We start from the raw sequence: 13112 nt of genomic DNA, 5'->3' as shown, positions 1-13112 counted from the left end.
TATATATTCCATCAAGTTAATGCTACCCATTTAGTATTGGTTGGCAACAGAATCAGTGTGACATCCTGCAAAGCCTAAACCAGGGGCACACGCAGCAGGCTGATTATTCAAAGGTTACTGCAGTAATGCAAATATGTAGTCATTGTGTAAACATCAAAAAATAACGTGATTATGTGAGAATTGTCAGTGTGTTGTCTCAACTGCGGCCGAGTATGTAAACATGTGAGTGCTTGTAGAAGAATCGCTCTTTTCTCCGCTCTGAAACCTCATCCTTAAAAATCTCAAGGTTAGTCACTCGAAACAACCATCCCAAACAGAAGGGGAGGGAAAAAAAACTCTCTCAGCTAGACGTGCCCATTAACACTTAAAACATGTTCTCATTATTAGCTTATACAGTTTGTTCAAACACAGGCTGATTTACAAATCATACCGTTTCTGGTCTCTAAAGATAGAAGCAAAATACAAGTTTTTAGTGTCATTACAAAAACATCTTTGGAATCTGCATCAACAATTCCTGACTGAGATATCTGATTGTTTCTTTATTATGCCACCCCCCCCAAAAAACAAAACAAAACAAAAAAACAAAACAAAACACAGGCAAAAGGAAAAACTCACCACCATCAGTCACACACTGATCCTCTACTCTACCCCTTGACATGACTCTTAAACCTGCTAAAACTTGTCCTGGCTGCAGTCTATAAACCTTTCATTTAAAACACTCAACACAGCGTCGCATAGACGGGAGGGGCGGGGGGGGTTCCAACATTGTAACTGTTGTATACTGTATGTGGTCATAAGGTTTCATTGATCAAAGAGCTATACTTTGTTCTGAGCCAAGAGACCTGCCTTTTTGGTTAATGTTCAGGAAAGACAGTGAAAAAAAAAGCTGCATGTGAATATCAAAAATACAATAACATTAAAGTGGATACAGTAAAGCAGAGACGAGAGAATCAGATAAATGGGTTTAAAAAGAGTCCAAACAGAATCAGACCACCAAGATTAAGTCCTGGCTGGTTTGATCTCATTGAAGTGTCGTGCTGCGATATAACAGACGACCCCGTCTAAAAAAAATAAAATAAAATGATTCAATCCATGTATGAAAGAAGGAAAAAAAAGAAAGTAAAATGCCATTTGATCTAAACTATCATACATATATAGTTATCTAAAAATAGAACACTAAAAAAGATAAAACGACGAATGGATTGTGAATCAGGCTGGGAACCCCAAACATACAATTTTGATCATTGAACATTAGAGGGAAGTATGCCTGCCGTTTACGGGAACAGCAGTGTGCTTGTCGCTGAATTATAGAAATGTGGGTATTTATTCGTGTCGCTCGCATCTCAAAAAAAAAAAAAAAAAAAAAAAAATACAACTGAAGGCACTTGATCTATCAAAGGTTTAACTTAGACTTGCTGGCACAGCCAAGCAGCGGTGCAGTCAATCCGCAGGTTCGAACCCCTCCCACCCCCACCCCAAGCAACATGGGCCTCACGTTACCTTTACTCCAAATCAGTATTGTTCTTTATGCTCCAAATACATCATTTTTGGTTTTTCAGGCTTGTTGAAAAAAACAAAACAACAACAACAACAACAACAACAAAAAGAATAAAAACATGAGGCCAAATATAAAGCTACTAGCTAGATGCAAAAGTCCCAAATACAGTTAAGTAGTGATGCGTCACGCTATTTTGCAAGAAAGAGGCTCCAGAGACTCCAGGGGATAACTGATCAGGGCAGAAGAGTGGAAGCACCTGCCCAGTGGGTAAATATGCCCTAGATTCACTGACAGGCCTGTGAAAGATTTGGGGACCCTTGCATAATTGTCTGTTCATAGGCCAGCCTTGAAGACACAGACAAAATACAGAGATAACACAACCAGTGAAGAGAACAGAACAATACTGCCAGGAAAAAAAAAAAAAAAAGAGGTTGGCCTTACATGCTGACACAGACACAGAAGTCCCGAGAGGCTTGCTGAAATGTCTGATAAAATCATCTATGATTCCTTCACAGATTAGAGCAGGCAGAAGTTCAGAGTGTAGGTAGAGGAGCGAGGAAGGAGTGGCCAGCTCGGCTTTTCTATAACCATGTGAGGAAACTCTCCTTGTCGAGCTTGGTAGCTGCCAGCACAGACTCCATGTCATTGAGGATGTCTGAGCTCAGCGCCTCCTGCAGGCTGGGCATCAGCTCCTCACCTTCCACCGCCATGCTCTCCCCCTCCAGGGTGCCCAGATCTACGTCTGTTCCAGGAATGGTATCCAGGTAGTCAGGGAAACGACTGGGCTGTGTTGCCATGGAGGGTGCAAGTGGGTCCCCTGATGAAGAGGGAAGAAAAAAAAAATGTTGATACTGTTTGATGTTACTTGCTCCAGAACAGGTGTGAAAAAGTTTCTCAAGGCTACAGCAGTTCAGTACCAGTAACTTTTAACCTCAACTTCAGCTAGTTTAAAAAGAAGGTATGATTAGATGTAAGTTAACCAAAATGAATTGGCATATCTTATGATAATGTATTAAAATAGTTCACTTTAAATCATTTCAGTAATGACTTGTGAACAAAAAGGCATTCGGTTATGAAGGGAATGCAGAAATATGTACAATAATAATCAGCAGCCGTGAGCAAATCATTAAGCCAAACCGACAGAAGAAGTGTGGTCCATCCCATTCAGACAGAAATGAATCAAGAGTCAAGAATTCAAGTCAGATGCAAGCATTTCATATGTTTTGATGTGCACATGCATCGACGCATTTAATCAGAACAGTATGACGTGTGAAACAGATACAAATGTCATTATGTCCACCTCCTCATCTCTTAGGCCTTTGTATGATCCGTTTCCCTAATAGGGCTACATTCTGTTTTCAGGACAATAAACATCTTTTTTGTTCTTATATTCAAAATGTAGCCTTTCAGATTAAAAGCTGCAATTTTTTAAAAGACTCAAGTCTAAATTTGCAGGAAGCAAACGGCAAGAAAGGAATCCGGCTAAATTGTTCATATTGAAAAACCTTTATCTGACTGGTTAATGAAAATGTTTAAGCACCCCTCGGCAGGAGATGGTTCCAGCCTGTTTATTTTGACTGAGCACTTTTATTCCACTTGGGTCAAAAATATTAGTCTCTGTGGCTCACCTGTATCCATCTCATCCACACTGTTCAGGAAGTCATCTGGAGTGCGAGGGACACTGTAGCTGCTCATACTCAAGCCGCTGTCTGTGCTCTCATCCCTGGAGTGGTAGGTCCCGCTGGAAATGCAGAAATTATGAAATGTTGGTTAGAAATGCTCCTCTGTTACCAATGAACTCTAATGGCCTATAGTTTACTTTAAAAGTGAACTGTTGAAATCAGCGGCCTTAACTCCCTTTACATACATGCACATTTAAATGGTTCAATCCTCTAGAAACGCTACGTGATGACTAATCTGCAGTGACACCATTGAAAGTGAGCTTCACTTTTTTCCCCCCTTTTTAATCTACACTATATTGCAGTACATAGGCAAAGAGCAGCAATGAAAGGGGCAACTGAGACAAAATGAGAGAGAGGACATTTGACAAGCCTATACTAATTAGCAGAAAAATATGTAGGCAGAGTATGGCAGAGGCACGATGAATGAGGCCATTGTGAGCGCAGAGGAGTGCAGGGAACAGGGGGAGGAGGGGAGATTAGGTTGGCCTGTCTACTGACTGGACCACATGTTCTCATGGCCTGCTTGCTATTCAGCTCTTTTCCTCACTTTGTGTGCTCACAGAAGAACTAGAGCTTGAACTACTAGAAATTATTTCCCAGCATACCGTGGGGCAGCATTCACACAATAAAAAGCTTCCTGTACCTTTGTTGTTCAAATCTGTACAGCCTCAGACCAGCAGATTTTCACTTTATTTATTTTTTTTGGAGGGGGTGGGGGCTGTCTCACTCTTAAAATAAAAGAGTGGTCTTGTATTATTTCATAACTTGCGTCGCCATTTAAGCTCTGACTGACTTTACTGCAGCAGTTGTACACCAGAGGTCATCATTGAACTCCAGGCACAGATCTGCTGCTCTGAATGAGTCATTACCATGTGAAGAGGGTTAAGGCCCAGAGTTTGGCCTTCTGTTTTTACTACCACTGCTCAAAAAGTTTTGCACACAGATCCCTAAAACAGGATAAAGTCTGATGGGCTGAACCAAAAGTCAGCTGGTGCCAATCAGACTGTAGCGGTTGATTGTCTCCTTATTTTGTTCCACACCGAACACGCCTGGCTTATGTGTAAACCGAACCTGTTGAGGAATGGATCAGAGCTGTTGGCCGTCATGGTCCGGGCATCTTGAGCCATAGGGGAGGACACAGGGTTTGTGCTGCCATCTTGATCCATACTGGTAGGCAGCTGGTTCCTTAGAGCCAGCTCCTGCGGATAATAAGACACAAAAACTCATGAGCAACACTGTCAACACCACCCCTAACATCCAAAGCTAATTATACACAGCTAGAGCTTCATGGAGGCGTTTTTTTACAGCCTCACTGGTCTGCTGTCAGACATGTTGGTCTCCATTTCTCTCCTTGCACGGTGTCATATTACATGAGGGGCCGGCCACAGTTGTAGACAATTGTTTTCTACACATGAGGAATCAGATAAGGTTGAGGATATGAAGTCATGCTTTTCTTTTTCACCCCCTTCCTTCTAAGGGGATGTGAACAGAGCTGACCATAGTCACCATTTTCAGCTCTCATTAAAATTCTACAAAGACACTATTGGAAATGCACTAATTATACTTTTTTTTTCTACTTAGTATTTGGTATCAGCAAGTAAAATAAATCAAGTATAAGTAGTCAGTAATAAGATTACGTTTCAACCTTGGCTCAGTGACACTGCAGCATGTAGTGCAGTATAGGTTGCTGATATCTGCCATCTGTGCATTCCTTGAAACAAAAGTGAGGCAGCCTACGCTTTCAATAAGTGCATAAAGTAAATTTACCTCTTCAAACACACAGCTGTTGCAGTGAAGTTTGGAACAGTTTCAGCTGAACCAAAAGTTGCAGTTGTGTGATAAATGACCTGCTGACACTATCAAAACCACGTAAAAATAAAGCTAGCTAAACCGGCTGTCTGAGCAGCACACGCCCGGCAAGGCATGTCTGATGGCTCATCTGCATTTGAAGTTGCAGCAATCTCCATTGTGTTGCGGCAATTCTACGGTTTTTCACATTTATGTTGCCATACATAAGTGAAGGACTAACTATAAGCTAGTCATAGTCAATGCAACATCAATAATTCATTTTATTTCCTGTAGTATTAATTACCTTACAAAGGGTTTTAAGTTAGCCACTCACCTATTCTTCATTACATAACTGCATAAGTGCATACATTTCCATTTGTGTCAAGTTTTGCTCCAAAATTGAACTCCCCATACACGCCTAACGTTACGCAATGTACTCCTGACACGCACTACAAGATTTGTAAATAAATGATAGCCACCATAATCCAAACAAAGCAGAGTTACAGGGGTTTCGGGTTTATTGGAATCTAGCGGCTAGACAGAACCCCTCTTTATATCTTTGCCTGGTCTGCAGTGCCTTTCCACATTTTATTTTCCATTTTAACTGGTGGCCGTGGATGTCTGAGCCTTGGATAATTCAGTTGCTCATGTTTCTTTACATAACTGATGAATTTCTATCCATCATTTTAATTGTGTTTGTCTACACAAGACACTAAGTGAAATCAGGCAGCTTCACTGAAATAGTCTGGTCCCACTTTTGCTCGTGGGCACTTGTCATGCACGTAACAAAAACAAAAATTGTAAATAAAGTCATAATTCTGATTTTAAGGCTTTTAAAATAGCTAATAGTTCAAAGTATCTGAAAGAAAGTGTTTGTGCTCATCATACTCTCATAATCTCCTTCTTTAAAAGCCAACAGTAACCAGGCTACATCAGCATGCAGAGCATATTCTCTTAAAAAGGACAGTTCCAATAATTTTCCCTTTATAATCCAGTGCCTGCATACACACGGGTCACGTCCTACAGTGAACTTTAAACAGCCCATCTGAACCCGAGGCATGGTAAACAAAGTCACCAGCACTCTCATTCATAATCATAAAGCTCCAAATCTGGTACTATGACACAGCCTTGAGTAAACTACCGCTCCACCCTGCGTGGGTGGCACCACTGTGACACATCAACCTTAGGAAGTGATAATTATTAAGGACGATGACTCACAAGACTTCACTGCAGTGTGGTGTAACAATAAAGACTGATCAAAGAGGCTTAGGATCCACCACTATCCCTGCCAAGATTTTAAAGCTGTACATTTTAAAGTGTAAAGATTTTGCTGCTGCACTCATTCAGCAAATGAACAGTTTGAGGTTCAGTGTTGTGGTGGAAACATACTGAAAAGCATTTGTTCTTCCATGAGGCCCTGGCACTTCCAAAAGGCCTTAAAAATATTTTGAGCTGCTTTAACTCCGATTCCTGACCTGTGGTCTCTGCCGAAGCAGCTCCTGTTGCTTCTGTCTCAGTCTTTCCTTCTCCATCTGAAGTCTCATCTGGTTGTTGCTTCCCATAACTCCACTGATGCTGGGAGGCAGCTGCCCGGCCTGTTTCACTGGAGCACTCTGGGAAATTCTCTGCTGGTTCAGAGCTACAAATAAAATAAAAGTTGTTTACATATCAGTCAAATGCACATAATACAAAGACCCCAAATGCTGTAACGACAAGGATAAACTTTGCAAAAAATGGTTGCTAACTGCTTTGTTGTAAAGGAAATACTGAGGACAATCATTATACTTTCAAAATATTTTTTAGGCAAAGCGGGGGAATATTCAGACCTGACAGCAGAACTTAAGTGCTGTGCTTATGAGACACCTTTATCCTTTGGACTTTACTATATTGAGATATATGCAAATTTAACAATGTCAGCTCTCAGAAGCTGGCAATAAAACTAACATACATGATTTCTAGTTAGCAGACTAGATAGACTAGTATCTTCCCATCTCTCTTCAGAAACTTCCTGCTACCTCACCTCTTTAATGGATCGCTGCATTTAAATACTACATAACAAGACCAACAACTTGTGCATTTGTCCACATAGTGAAATTGCAAAAGAGGATCCAGTGCAGCAGGTTGTGTAGGACAAGGGAAGTCCCAGCACAAGTTGTCCACCTAGTATCTAAAACAATCACTATTCCTGTAAGACCTGATCTCCTCCCACTCGCTGACTAAGACGAGCTTTGTTAGTTTTGTACATTGCATCAGTCATGACTTATCCTTTCATTGTGCGTTTTGTTTCCTTCTAAACAAATCGCCGCTTATCCCTCGAGACTGACTGCCTTCTTACCCTGGCTTGATGTGTCCACTTAACGCATGCAATATGATTGCTCTGTGCCCATTAACATAGTGCAGGCCTACCTAAGGTAATGCAAACACAGTACCACTTCTAAATTTACGTTAAAGGCTCTTTTACACAACAAATGTTACTGCATTAAGCATTTGTAAGCCGACTACATGTTTACAATATCAGAACAAATGTGTTTGTACTGAAAACACAGCTGTTCCCCAATGAAATCTTTGTTATTCTTCAGTGTAGTGGGGGTGGGTCTAATAAACATAAGTGTAAAGCACAATGCGATGCTGCAATCTATGCATGCAAAGTAGGTCACACATTTGCAGTGGAGTAAACGTGAATGTGTTGCACCAACAATAAAGGAGCCAACGAGGTGTGCTGTTTGCTTATGTGCTTGAAGCGCCAATCACAACAAAGCTTTAATGGGGCGGGGGCGCAACTTTCATGCGGGTCTGGCCCTCTCTGTTCTGTCCTGCCCGCCCCGGCACCTTTCTCATCACCATTCAATCACTGTCTGTTTACACTATTGCAGGGGCTGAATGAACCATAGCTGAGGGCTCTCCCTGGGAAGCTTTGGAGGCCCCACCTTGCCTTGCCTTCCACCGTCCCCTCCCCTCTCTGACCGCAATGTCTCCCCAGCAGCCCCACCCCAAGCGCGCGCACACACACAGACTCATGTAGGCAGCTTCCCCCACACACACGTCAAGAGAATCCGTGGGAGACTGTTACTTCTCCCTACTTCTTATCTTTGGCAGATACTGAAGCCTTTTGTGGCTGGAGCGCTCCGCCATCGGGGCACCATTAACTGTTCTCATGATGGAGTCTCTAGGCATGGGCCATGTCAGCAGCTGCAGATCTGTTAAGGCCTTAGCTTTGAAGACGAGTTGCGTAAAAGCGATGGGACACATATGGAGAGATCCACTGATACACAAAGCCAAAAGATAAAGGAGAAGTTTTAATGTCAAAACCTGGGTCTTTATTTTGACCCCAGTTTCTATTTATGACAGTAACCTTTTATTCATACGAACAGTGCCAAGGGAAGTCAGCTTCCAATCACCTCCTCCTCCAGCCAATTTGCAGAACAAGGTGAAAAAATTCTGCAGAACGATCGCGTAGTTTCGCCTAATTTTACAAAAAAACTACAAAAATCAGAAGATTTGCTAACCTTGTTAGTTCTCTGCCAAGTAAATTATGCTCAACAAAACTATGTGATTAGTCAAAGTCAACGGTTTCCTTCAGGGGAGCAAAGTTCCTGCTGCAAAACCAAGTCAAGGACTCTTTTTGCAGACCAAATAGCAACAATAACCAATGTTACTGGATGAACTATGCACAAGCAATGCAGATATCAAAGAAGGGAATTACATCTGTGGGCGAGATAGTTGCCAAGGATAGGTTCATTTCAGGGCCAGACTGATATTTTAAAAGGAGGCCACTCAAGGCAAAGAAGACTGTGTGTGAGAGTGTGTGTGTACTTTTGGAGAGGTGGTTTGAGTAAGCAGCACATAGAGGTAGTGATTGCCGGTGAGCCAGTCAGATAAGAGACAAGTTAATGCTGTCTGCCTTTTGTCTTCTTCACGCACTCCTGCAAGACAACGAGCCAGCGACACAACCCCTTATCAGTCAATCACACTGGCAGGCATATTACACCACAAGATCACCTGGGGCAGGTTAAGTTGAGGGTGTGCCAGCTGTGGGAAGCTCTCTATATGACCAGACCTCAGCACCTTTTAAGACTTAGTAAATATTTACCTGCTTTCGATTTAACAAGTTTAGCAAAAAAAAAAAAAAAAAGGCATCTTGGGAAGGTGTTGTATTTCTAGCATCAAGATAAGTAAAGCGGCAAAACAGACTGGATGTGATGCAAACAAAGTTTTATCATCTTGTACTCAGTAAGCTAAAACCAGCCTGTGCCGACTTGGCTCTGAGAGGCATGAAAAAAATAAGTCAGGCGAAAATCAAGAGTGTAGGCTAACAGGTTATAATACAGCTGTATCTGACACTTCTAATAGAAATCTATTAATGCGTACACTCAATTCCATTTAATGGTCACCAATAAAAATAAAGCAAAAAAAAAAAAGCATAGAATATTTTGGCAAAGTTTGGCAAAACTCAAACATAAACTATCCATCCACGGGATGCTGTTTGAGAGTTAAGAAGCTGCTCCTGACTTTTTCCACATGACATTTCTTAATTCTGTTTGTATCACAAATGCCAAACTACTCTATGACAGCGACATTTTCAACAAGGTTCCAGCTTTTCTGGTTTAGTACTCTGACAGTACTCAAACAGTATTACACCAAGTCTTCAGATGAAAACATTGAAGTCCCAGGGGAATTTTTTGGTCTTTCTGCTGTCATTTCCTGTATGTGCCCACAGCAACACATATAGGATATGACATCCACATTAGCCAGTCCCCTTTTGAACTCCCACGTCACCGTGGACTCGCAGCTTGCTCACCACCTTTTTGGATCTTAAACAGGATGCATGTTTATCCCATCGTCATTTTCTCTCTATTCCTCAGTTTTTCTTTCCTCCCCTTTCGCCTTGCCCCCCTCCACCACTCCCCATGCCCTCCCCTCTTTAGAGTTCTTTGACTGAAAAGGTCTGGAACAGATTAAGAGTTGGAACACAGAATAAAGAGGCCTGGCAAAGATTCAAGTCTGTCTGGAGCTACAGCAGAATGGGGCTGTGCCTGCACTGGGCCTCACACAGGGGGAAGGCAGCCGGCAACAACCCTCAGTTAAAGGCACTCTGCTGCTTTTCTTCTCAAAGCTCAAATTAGCCTCCATTATCAAAGCAGTTGGCTTATGATTGAAGACCTACATAGCAGCAGTATAGGGGGTTTCTGACGCACAGGAGCTTACTTAAATAGTACAAAAGTGCAAATGCATACAAAAAAATGATAAACAAAACTACTGGAATTAAAAAAACAGTTCAAAATTCATAAGTTTTACAATTTTTTGTAAACCTAAGAAGGTACAAACTGCCACAAATGAGAAATACAAGCGGTATAAATGTGACGTTTTAACAATTATTATTAAAAAAAAATGTTATACCATGAGGAACAAAATCATGTTTATGGCACATAATGAGTTAAGAGCCTGTCTCTTTCACTTTTTCTCCCCCTCTCTCGCTTTCAGGGGCCCAGCAGCCTTGTGTGTTCAAGACTTATAAACCTTCAAAGAGCTTTGCCGATTAAAGCCTCCATCTCTCCCCAGCTGCCCCACTCCCCTTACAACTCTGTTTTGAACTTTCCTGTCTGCTTTCAGAACAGGGACACACAATTGCTTACATAAAAATTGCCCTTTAAGTGGCCATGCTCGGTAAAAAACTAACACTAAATTTAAGCGGGCCGCACGCTGATTCACACATGTTGCCTTTGTGAACCAGGGTAAAGTTCCCTGGGGAACACTTCAGTGATGAAAAGCATGTCACCTGAAGAATAAATGAGTCAGAGTGACATAAGCCCTCATCTCTGGAAGTCTTTCTGGCACACGGGAGGATTAGCTTATTCCCATGGCCACAGAGTAGTCCGAACACATGTACCTGGCTCTGTCACTAATTCACCAACCCTGACCACCACACACTCGGAGCTAACTTTAGTTTGGCCCGAGGGATTAATGGCAAACTCAGCTGTTGTGCCATAACTAAAACGGCTGACAAAAGTGTAGGTGTGAATTTTGAGGGTGGGGGTTTTAACAAAATCTGCCTTCAACCACCAATGCTATGTCTAGATAGCCCAAAGCACTCTGGTGTGGTTACATTAACTTTGAACCAAAAGTGGAGAAGGAACACCTCCCTCAAGTGTGAACATTTAATTATATTTTCAGGTGTCTAACAATGACTTTCCTATATTTAATCAATACAACACACTTTAACACTAACAATCTCAGTCCAAGGCAAACTCACCATAACGTGGCTCAAGTCGTGGGTCCAGCCAGGATGTGGTCTTGTTCTTGTGATTGATGTAGTAAATTTCTCCCTCTGCTGTAATAGCCTGTTCCCAGCCGTCAGGGAGGGATCCTAAAGGGACGATGCAAAAAAAAACAAAAAACAAAGTCTAAGAGATCCTACAGGTTCAATCTATGCTTTAATTGACTGGCAGAATTTTTTTAACTTCTTACAGTCAGCTGACAAAGAGACCAAAACAAAGCAAAAACTTCCCATATAGAAAGCAAAAGGAATAAATAGACAGAAGAATTAGAGATGGTCGTAATCTTTCATCTCTGAATTAATCATTGCCATCAGCCACTGAAATCAAACAATCCTGTCTGTCAACAGTTGACAGATGACTAACAATGGGTTACCAGATCGGTAATCTTTAATCTTTACCCAGTTTCTGATCTGGCCTTTGTCGAAAACTGGCCTTTCTGACATGTAGCTCCATATTGGAGATGGTTCACTTCAGATGCATTCTAATACTGGAAACGCTGTTTGTTTAGATGAGGGGTGGCGGCCAGGTACAGCATGCGAGAGGAAGGACTCGCTTGCTGTGATTTCAGTGGACCGATTCCCTGCTATATTCTCACATGGCTTTAAAGGACATCACACAGTGTGTGCATGTGCAAAAGTAGCTATTGAGTCAGAGTTCCCAAACATGTCAAACAGGACGCGTAACGTTCTGCCTCAGTCTTCCCTCACCTAGGGCAAATTCCAACTGTATGGACAGACCTGAGGTACACCAAGTAGTAACAGGTAAGAACCAGACTGTACCTGACTTGTTCGGTATAATTTTTTTCTTCTTTTTTTTTTTTTTTTATTGTTTTGCTTTACATATGTGAACACACAAAAAATGCATGTTGAAAAAAATACACTATGAACGTTGTGCAAAGGAAGAACTGAAATAATTGCCATTCACTGCTGAAAATTACACAATGCATTTCATGCACTGCCGCTGATATAAAAACTAAATTTGACAAAATCAACAGATACACACCACTGGCTGGGTTCATGATAGGTTGCGGCTGGACTGGCACAGAACTGGGAGGGGCAGGCTGGTTCATCTGGAGCAAGGCCTTGCGTGGATCCTGCCAAGTGGTGGTCTGATCAATGTGGCTGTAAGGAGATAGGACAGCCAATAAAAATAAGTCACAGAAATGACCATCTATGATTTCGTACAACTAATAAGCAGTAAGGCCAAACTAGGGCTATGTCAATACAACACATAAATGTTGACTCAGACCCATTTCATCAACCTCATGGACAAAAAACACTGAATCTACCCCCCTCCCCCCGTTCTGTAAATGATGACTGTTACTGGAAGCGAAACTCAATGTTGACTGTGTGTGTTCCAGCCTGGATTCAGTCTAGATTTACACTACTCATTCATTCATGATTTGAATCTATGTGTATTGAATAACAATGGAAAAAAGAAAAAAACACCCATTAAATTATATTTGAAATAAGACAAAACAAAAGCAGCACACTGCAAAAAATGAAAATAAGTCAAGTCAGGCTGAAAGCTTCTTGAAAATGTGTAGCGGCCTATGATTGGTTTTAAAACGCCCATTGTAACATCAAACAATGTTGCTCCATCTATTTTCTGGCTCATCTTTGCTGGAACAGGACTGAGGCTTGGGGGAGCAGGCATTGTGTTTCATTCTGTGAAGGCATTGATAATTAGTGCTTTGTTGGTACTTGTTGCTTGATTAAGATGGAAAGCTAATACAGGAAGCCCTCCTCTCCCGAGCAGGACCCTCTCTATTGAGGGAGGGTCAGTCCCAGGGCTCAATGCAGGGGGTCCTTTTTTCCTGGAAGCGGCTCGGACACTACAGAGTGTCAGGGGCTTTAACAATCTGGCGCC

The 13112-nt window shown here is 41.8% G+C and overlaps 1 protein-coding gene across 1 annotated transcript in view; it reads right to left on the bottom strand.

Moving 5' to 3' along the window:
- Positions 1-1359: 1359 nt before the first annotated feature.
- Positions 1360-13112, bottom strand: part of yap1 (Yes1 associated transcriptional regulator) — a 22420-nt gene continuing 10667 nt past the window's right edge. The window contains exons 3-8 of the mRNA XM_005735942.1: positions 12246-12364; positions 11219-11332; positions 6444-6607; positions 4252-4379; positions 3127-3239; positions 1360-2315 (exon numbers count right to left, since the gene is read on the bottom strand). Coding sequence (XP_005735999.1) covers positions 2080-2315; positions 3127-3239; positions 4252-4379; positions 6444-6607; positions 11219-11332; positions 12246-12364 — 874 coding nt within the window. The 3' untranslated portion in view covers positions 1360-2079. The remainder of the gene's footprint in view (positions 2316-3126; positions 3240-4251; positions 4380-6443; positions 6608-11218; positions 11333-12245; positions 12365-13112) is intronic.

This window comes from Pundamilia nyererei, unplaced genomic scaffold (genome assembly GCF_000239375.1).
Source record: "Pundamilia nyererei isolate P.nyererei 1_Seehausen unplaced genomic scaffold, PunNye1.0 scaffold00066, whole genome shotgun sequence".
NCBI classification, from domain to species: domain Eukaryota; kingdom Metazoa; phylum Chordata; class Actinopteri; order Cichliformes; family Cichlidae; genus Pundamilia; species Pundamilia nyererei.
This window is presented reverse-complemented; position numbering and strand designations above follow the sequence as displayed.